This window comes from Papaver somniferum, chromosome 9, assembly GCF_003573695.1.
Source record: "Papaver somniferum cultivar HN1 chromosome 9, ASM357369v1, whole genome shotgun sequence".
Classification (NCBI taxonomy): Eukaryota; Viridiplantae; Streptophyta; class Magnoliopsida; order Ranunculales; family Papaveraceae; genus Papaver; species Papaver somniferum.
This window is the reverse complement of record NC_039366.1, coordinates 17,534,825-17,543,233: the sequence shown is the minus strand read 5'-3', so window position 1 is coordinate 17,543,233 and position 8,409 is coordinate 17,534,825. Positions and strand designations below refer to the sequence as shown.

Sequence of the window (8,409 nt, the reverse complement as noted above, 5' to 3'; positions counted from 1 at the left end):
CCCGTGTGGATGTCTAATTTATACCTTTTGGTTGTCGGTCATTTACTATAAGATAAAAAATAATACTCCCTTCGTTCTATTTTACTTGATGTTTTAGGGTTTTTTCTATGTTCCAAAATAGATGATAGTTTTGGTATTTTTCTCATATTCTCACTAATTTGTCCTTGCTTTGGAATTACACAATATTATTAATTTTTATTGAAATCAGTACTCTAATTTTAAATCTACTCTAATTTTTTATTGTGTTCCAAAATGATAGAGAATTTGGTAATACATCCCAAGTAAAATACTACGGGATTGATAACTTTCCCTAGAATCTAGAAACTAAAAACTAGGTCATCTAAATCTTTAAGAAGAATTAATATGGGTAAACTTGTAAAGATTTTACTCTCTCTGATATTTCTTAATCTCCGTGAAAAACTCTACAACGTCAAGTAAATCGGAATGGAGGGAGTAAAGAGAAATGCTTTCTACCTAAAATTCATCTCCAATCCCCAAGATCTTATCTTACACTTTTTGTCTAAATCTAGACACAAAAGATGATGTGGACTTATGACCAAAGGTCATGATGAAAGTCTTATTTATACTTTCTCCTTTACCCCAGCTTTAGCCATGTCATCTTACCTATGACCCTCACCTTTACATTGAAGATGAAACTTTGGTGAAAAAAATGTTAAATCCTATGTGTCATACTAATTTAAGACCTCTACCCCTTACATTGGAGATGCTCTAAGAGTAAATAATAATTACCCATAGTAATTGTTACTGCTTGTTAGATGTGGTACACTGATAGAAATAAGTAGGAATTACCAATAGGTACCATTATAGTGTTCTTAGTTAGTAGCAGGTCCATCCATTAAAGCCCACTAATCAGAGGTCCATAATTAAAAGAAAACATGAAAATGGACCAAATTTTTTAAGCCCAGGTCATGTACATGTGCGAAATCAGGTATACGTAATTTGAAAATACCAAAAATAACCTTTCCTATTTAACGGGTTATAAGCACGAGAAATCTTATTTATATTTCAGATCTGTTTTTTCTTCTCTTTCCTCTCACCGTGCTGCAGATTCAGATGGAGATTTTTCTTCAATTTTTTGGTTTCTACCGATTAAAATGAAGAGTGTTCTTTTGTAATGTTTATTTTAGGGTTTTCACGGTCTAATCGTTGTTTTGTTTGATTAAGATTTTGATCTCCATGTTTGATTTCTTGATTATTTACTAGATCTAGATGAATAATCACGTTTTTGGTTCATTTCGTTATTAGATTTGATCATACTAGTTCCATTTTGTTGTTTTTAGATTTGTTTTTTTTTTGTATGAAACAACAGTACGTATATCCTGTACTGACAGAAACCTAGCTTATTTTGAATGAAGAAGAAGAAGAAGATGCATCGTTATGACTTACGACAAGAAGATTGGTTGTGTTTCCAGGTATGTTTTCTAATCATCTTCTTTGATTATTTTTTTTTCGTTTTTCTTCTTTTGGTTGAATTATGAAGATGAAATTGATTTTTATGACGTTTTTATGTTTTTAGGTTTGTTACAGTTTGTTTTTGTGTATGAATTGACAGTACATATCTGGTGTACTGATATAAAATTCTTTTGATTCTGTTTGTTCAGTGTTTTGCCACTTTTTTTTGGTTTGATCCATTAGTACATATAGGTAATACAGAAATATGTTTATGAATTGACAGTACATATATGGTGTACTGAGTTTGTTTTTTGTGTAAAATTCTTTTGATTTTGTTTGTTTAGAGTTTGTTTTTGTGTATGAATTGACAGTACATATTTGGTGTACTAATATAAAATTCTTTTGATTCTGTTTGTTCAGAGTTTTGCCATTTTTGTTTTTTGGTTTGATCCATTAGTACACATGTGTAATACTGAAGTATGTGATTTGATTCGGTTATATTCATGGATTCATCACTTCTTCTTGACATACAGTTGACTTTTTAGTTCACGAATATGCAGTACGTATATGGCGTACTGATATAAACTTCTTTTGATTCTGTTTTATTTGGATTTTTACCACTGTTTTTGGGTTCGATCCATGAGTACGTATGCGCAATACTGAAATATGTGCTAGTTTTGTATAGTTTTTTCTGTGTTTATTGTGGATTTGTAGGTTTTTCTATTTTTCTTCTATGATTTAATACTGTATTGAAGAAATATTATAGATTAATTTGTATGATCCTACAATATATGTGATGTAATACGTTTTCTAATTTATTTATAATTGATTCTAACAGATATGTACTTTACCTGGAAGCGGTGCAGCATATATGTACTCGAATTGTAAGCAGCGGATATATACTCGAATTTGTAAGCAGTGCGACAGATATGTACTCAGATTTGTAAGCAGTGCGTCATATATGTACTCAAATTTGTTAGCAGATATGTACTCGAATTTGTGAGCAGTGTACCAGATATGTACTCAAATTTGTAAGCAGTGTAGACACACACGTTTGGTAATGGGCATTATGGACATTTCCATGTTTTAATTAATTTTGGACCTCCGGATAAAAAAAATTTCGGTTGGACCCTACTATAAATAACTATATGGGTCTAGGACCAAACAATAATTTTTCCTAGAAATAATGAGGTGAGAGTTTTGCGGGGAAAAGCTGAAATTCATACTCGGAAGTTGTACTGACAGAAGTTGTCAAGGAAGTCAAAGAGGGAGGTGGTATCCATCTTTTCATTTTTAAATACTCCTACAGGTATTAAACTTTGTGAATCTCCGATCAGCTTTTCATTCTCTTGTAGAACACATTTGAGAAAGTTGCAGAAAGTAAGTTCAGTTTTCTAATGGCATACATACCTCCACACAAAAGGCAGTCTTAAGGGTAATGATAATAGTCCTCCTGTTCGAACACCTTCTTTTCTTGCTCCTCATTTCCAGAGAAGATTAAACTTGGGGTCGTCATCAACTGGAATTAGATAATCATGGAACAAACATGATACTGCTCCAAAGGTTGCTAGGAAGATAATTTACACGAAAGATTCCATATCTAAATGGTTTATAGAAGGTGGTTCAGCAACATCTGATGGTGATGAGCTCCCTGCAAAATAAGTTCGGATGGAGCCGTTTCATCTTCTCAAGTCACTTGAATGGAAACGCTCAGGTGAACCATTCGTTTTGGCTTCTGACTCCATCGGTCGAGGAGGCTTTTTGCAAACTACTCCACGGGTATCCATAACTGAGAACATAAGGTCTGAGCTACTTGCTTCTTTTGGAAATTTTAAAGAAGAAATGAGTTCAGGAGAGGTTGGAGTAGTACTAAAACCTACTTTTGTAGTCAGAATTGGTAAAATTCTCTTTCATGGGAAGAACTTTTCAGGCGGTGTAAGCAGGGAAGATGCTGAAATGGTTCTTGGTCGCGTTGGAAGATCATTTTGGACAAACCTTCCTGACTCTTACATGGAAGCCATTCTTGCTACAGTTATTCCAAAAATCAGAGTTGATTCCCACCACACCAAAGAGTATTACCATGTGAAGGTATATGACAATTGTAACCCGGAATCATCTATTTCAATCAAATGCCGAGTTATATCAGGACGCCTTAAAATACACAAGTTTGAGCTAAACCAGAAGAGGTGCCTAAGAGTGGATGTATCTTGCCTTGATAAAGATTTGGACCTGAGGTTGATGTTATCCACCAAGAGGGGACTGACGACTTCAGTGAAGGGGATGCTGAGAAGTTCACTAGCTTAAGACAATTGGTTGATTGTGCGATATTAGATTCCAATGTACAAGGTGGTTTGAAATGGGATATGGGGAAGAAGTACTCTTCAGATGGTAGATATACGGTTGTAGGTGTTTGGCACACAAATGTGCAGGGTTTTAAGAGTTCGCAGCTGAAGATATATAGAGTATTAATCAGTCATGTTGTCTTGTAAGATGCATTAATTAATTCGTCTGTTTCTCCTTTGTACGCACCATGCGCAACAGCACAAGTACTTTAGAATTTAAGTATTGAGAGTGTGTTTTGCTAGCTTGAAAATGGAACCATAGTAAGTGGTTACTAGTATTTTGCCCGTCCGTTGCACGGGTTAAGTTAATTGAAAACTACATTATGTTGTAAAAGGCGCCCTGGGCGCCAGTTTTATCTTTGCCTAATGCTAAGGTTTCTATCTTTCGTGTTCCTTTGGTACCGGTACAACTCTAGTTAATGCCATTAATCATGACCAAGATGATATATAATGCTTTCTAAATGTATGCATGTGTTTTCACTGTGAGCTAATACTGCCATAGAAACTCAAAAGCATGTAAGGTTATTATATGACGCTTTTTAAATGCATGCATGTGTTGCACGTTGAGCTAATACTTCCCATTGTAACTCGAAGGTTATAGGGGCATTTGTTGCACTTAAGCTAATATTGTCGTAGGAACTTGAGTGTGCATGTGTTGCACTTTGAGCTAATGCTTCTCATTGAAACTCGAAGGTTATAGAGGCATTTGTTTCACTTCAGATAATATTGCCATAGGAACTTGAGTGCATGTAATGTTATAGCCTACTCTATGTATGCCATCTGTGGGAGTCGAACCCACAACTTCATGGTTTAGAACCATGTGCTCTGAATTTTGAGATAAGAAAGCGTGTACTATTTTCTAATGAAACAATAAAAGTCAAGTGTGAATGATTAAAAAGCATAAAGGGATAGCAGAACGGGGTATACAGTCGGTTAATTCACAGCACCTAAGCAATCATCTATAGAAAGAGAGTCATGATCAGACTTTCGCCTTTGGGACTCCTGCTTTTTAAATTACCTATAACTGGTGTAATCAAATACTGGTACGAGCACAGATGTTTAATCTTATTACTCAACAAAGCAAACAACCTACAAACTACCGACAGTTCTTGTACTGCTTTGTAAATTCTCGATGCTGAAATATTTTATGTGGATTTTCACCTCTGTCAGAGCTACTATTTTTGAAAGACTATTTTACAGATTAATAAACTCTTGAGTTCAAAAGCAATGAATTTCTTGAATTTGCATATGGAAGTGTTTTTTCTAATTACCTAAATCATTTCTGTTTTGCGGTCCACGTACATGATTATCTCTTCTGACTTGATTGTTTCCTCCCATTAACCCTGTGCATGCATATATATCCACAATATATTCTTTTTTGAGATGAGGACGTTATACTAAATGGCAAAGCTCTTAATTTGTTTCACTGTGGAAAGAACTAAAACCAATTCGTTATAATAATTACCTCATGAATCTCTGCACTTTTTCAAGATGGACAATCTCCAGTAGTTTTCCATTCCACAACTGAGTGCAGGAATTTAAAGAATCAAAAATAGAATGTAGAAATCAAACAAAGTTCCATGGATGCAAAAGAATCCAGATAACGGAAACATTAAACCTTCTTATGGAATCTACAGTTTTTTGAGCCTTCTTGTTGAATATAGGTTTGAACTATAGTTTTTTGTTTTTCTTCCTAAAATGGCTTTCTTATAATGTTTGAAATGGAAAAATATCCAGACTCAAATTTTTCCACATATAAGTCATTTCAAGCTTTTATAGTAGACCATATTCAGAATCCAAATTCTTAAAAGAGACACCCTGGGAAGTTACTGTATGTTCTTCAACAGGGAATATATCAAGAGAAGTTTTACCTAAAGAAGTTCTAATATCGCTTCATAAGTAAGAACGATAGCTAGTGTTTGACATCCTTCCCATGTAGGCATGCTATTATGTCTGGTTGCACCAATCTAATCAATTTGACTTCTGAAGCTTACATATGTCTGTGAAGTGAATGCACTGGTACATTAGAGTCTTCCCATATTCCAATCAAAGAAAAAAGAGATGTTGATGCATTGAAGTAATAAATAAATCCAGTTGGTGCAAATAGAGAATAGAGAGAAATCAAATCCTATAGTTATTTTCTAGAACAACCTTGTGTACCAATAAAAAATTTAATTGGTTATGCAGGTCATGAAGTAAGTAAACTCAAACTCACTTCATGATCATAACCATTTCAAAAGATCCATCCAATTGGACATTATCATCATCATAACATCAAGGCTACCAATATAGTGTGCTTACCCCCATCATCCAAATTTTTTAACAGCAGAAATTGATACACCAATGAGGAAAACCATATTGGTGGTATTAGAGGTCGCACCATATGTTCTGTTGGATCAATGAATTCAACAGTTCCCTTCGAAAGCTCAACTGGATGTTCCGCATCAAATCCTATAGAAACAAAAAACATTGGATCAGTAAATGCATACGGTAAGGACCATCGTACCAAAAGACCTTTGCTGTTTCAGTCTCCTGTTGATTTTAGTTCATATGCTTGATGAAAACAAATAACACAAACATGAGAGTTTAGTTGAATAAGGAAAAGAAAGCTCAAGTTTGGATTTATAAATAATATAACCGATAGATACTAGATGCCTTTGGGAGTTGCCGTTTATTACTAATTATGTTTGTATGCAATTAGCGTTTATGACAGGCTTCATCTGTTGTCAGTGATGGTGCTGCTGGAGAGCCTTTGCGGTTTGCACCCAGGGAATAATTATACAGGTGCGCAATATATATACCAAAAGATTCCTAACCTCTTGTTTTCGAGGATTACAAAATCGGCATTGAACTTAACCGAACTTAACCAAATGATTTGCAAAATCTAACCACTAAAAAATACAATTCCCTCAATTTACCAACCTACAAAACCAATTTAACAAATGAAACAAATTGACGAATAATTCCCTGAATATATAAAAATTACCAAGTGGGCACAATAGATTGCTATAGGATCAACAGTTCCGAACTAAACCTTAAACCCGCATTTAAATTGATCAATAATATAATCCGAACTCCGTTAATTTGAGATAGAAAAGTTTCAAGTAGACTTACCCGTTACACAACGAAGAATTCCTATATTTTAGACCACATAGGATTTTCAGAGTTTTAACAAAAAAATCTTCCCCAATGGAAACTTTAAAGACAAATGTGAGGATGATGTGTCAGGTAGTTATTCTCACATCTTCTACTCCATCCTCTGGTTTTAGAGGTTTCCTTAGAGGATGTAAACATTCTAACCATTAAAATCAAAGGTTCTTAATTAAAGAGTTAAATATTTAGGTTTCAAATCAATAATTTAAAATGTTTTCAACTAATATATATGATTTATGGTTGGAGATGGATTTTTTTCACATCCTTAAATTAGAGAAATTTTATCTCACATTCATTAAAAAACTAGTACATATAGGATGCACACCAAGTTACCATTGGAGATGTTTTTAGTTCTTTTATTTATGGAGTCTACACATAGAGTAAATATATGACCTCATATCTAAAAACCATCTCCAACAGTAGAGAATTTTTTAAGAAAAATAGTGAAAAATATGACGTAGAGGTGAAGCCGGAGTTATAGATAACAAGAAAAACATAAGATGAGGAAGATGAAATGAATTCATGACTACTTACGTACTAAAACCAAAAGAAATGCTTTATCAGTTGCAAGTTTTGGGTCGTTGATAATACTGCAGAATGGCTTAGATGTATACACTATCATTTATTAGCATTACAACTCTAAGAAGAAACTTAGTGACTTAGACATTCAGAATTTAGCTCTTTTTCTTCGCATAGCATTAGTGATTGTCGGCAAAATTAAGTATGATGCGGGACATTGATTCGATCTTTACCACACAAGACTAACCCCTTTTATTCTCCTCCACATATATAAACCTTATCATTTGCATGTGGGGTACATATGATGTACTACTAGTATCCAAGCAGTGTCACTGTCTAGACACAGAAGGAGTTGACGCAGTTGACGTAGTTGACTTGATCTACTTTGAGTCGTTAGTCGTGATTATACGATATTCAAGAGATCATAACTTGTTATTCGGCGTAAAATATGCATATACTGTTGGCGTAAAAAATTGGCTCCAATAATAAACGGCCTCCCCTCCAAGAGGATGAAGGCTGTTGGATTATTATTATCCTTAACATCCCCCTCAATGCGTACGGCGGAGTTTTTAGCCTCTATCCCTCCATGGTAGAGCTGTTGGATAAGGTATGGGTAGTAGTTGGGCTTGGGTAGCCGTTGGATTTACTCACATACAGACTAGCTCCTATACAATCTTGGGTAGCCGTTGGGCTTGCTCGCATATGGAGTAGCCCATTCAACTATATAGGAAATAAATGAATGTTTTTATGGACATCACTGTTTTTTATATTCTGGAAAGGTATTTGACGTAAAACTAAGTCACCCCTTATCCATATGTTTATCTTAATACCAAAATTACCCATTTCAATTAAGTTAATGTAATGATTAGTTGAATCATTAGGTTAACATAATTGATGATTAGTGTAAGATAAAACCAAAAAAAAAAAAAAATTAAATTACTGAGAGAAGAAGTATAAGAGTTTCTTTTTTTTTAAATAAAAA

The 8,409-nt window shown here is 34.2% G+C and overlaps 1 protein-coding gene and 1 long non-coding RNA gene across 3 annotated transcripts; one reads left to right on the top strand and one right to left on the bottom strand.

Moving 5' to 3' along the window:
• The first annotated feature begins 3,081 nt into the window (after nucleotides 1-3,081).
• Nucleotides 3,082-3,717, top strand: LOC113311494. The gene has a single exon (XM_026560328.1). The coding sequence runs from the start codon at nucleotides 3,082-3,084 to the stop codon at nucleotides 3,715-3,717; it is 636 nt and encodes a 211-aa protein (XP_026416113.1).
• Nucleotides 3,718-4,796: 1,079 nt separating this feature from the next.
• Nucleotides 4,797-7,415, bottom strand: LOC113314345. 2 transcript variants are annotated; one of them, XR_003342375.1, is made up of 5 exons: nucleotides 6,870-7,415; nucleotides 6,057-6,206; nucleotides 5,627-5,755; nucleotides 5,221-5,279; nucleotides 4,797-5,098 (listed from the first exon to the last, which is right to left on the bottom strand). It is a non-coding gene; the product is annotated as an uncharacterized LOC113314345 (long non-coding RNA). The 2 variants fall into 2 exon arrangements; XR_003342374.1 differs by lacking the exon at nucleotides 5,627-5,755 and having other exon boundaries at nucleotides 6,870-7,398.
• Nucleotides 7,416-8,409: the final 994 nt, after the last annotated feature.

Coding starts and splice junctions, on each gene's coding strand:
- LOC113311494 (XM_026560328.1), top strand. CDS start 3,082: ATGGAGCCGTTTCATCTTCTCAAGTCACTTGAATGGAAACGCTCAGGT.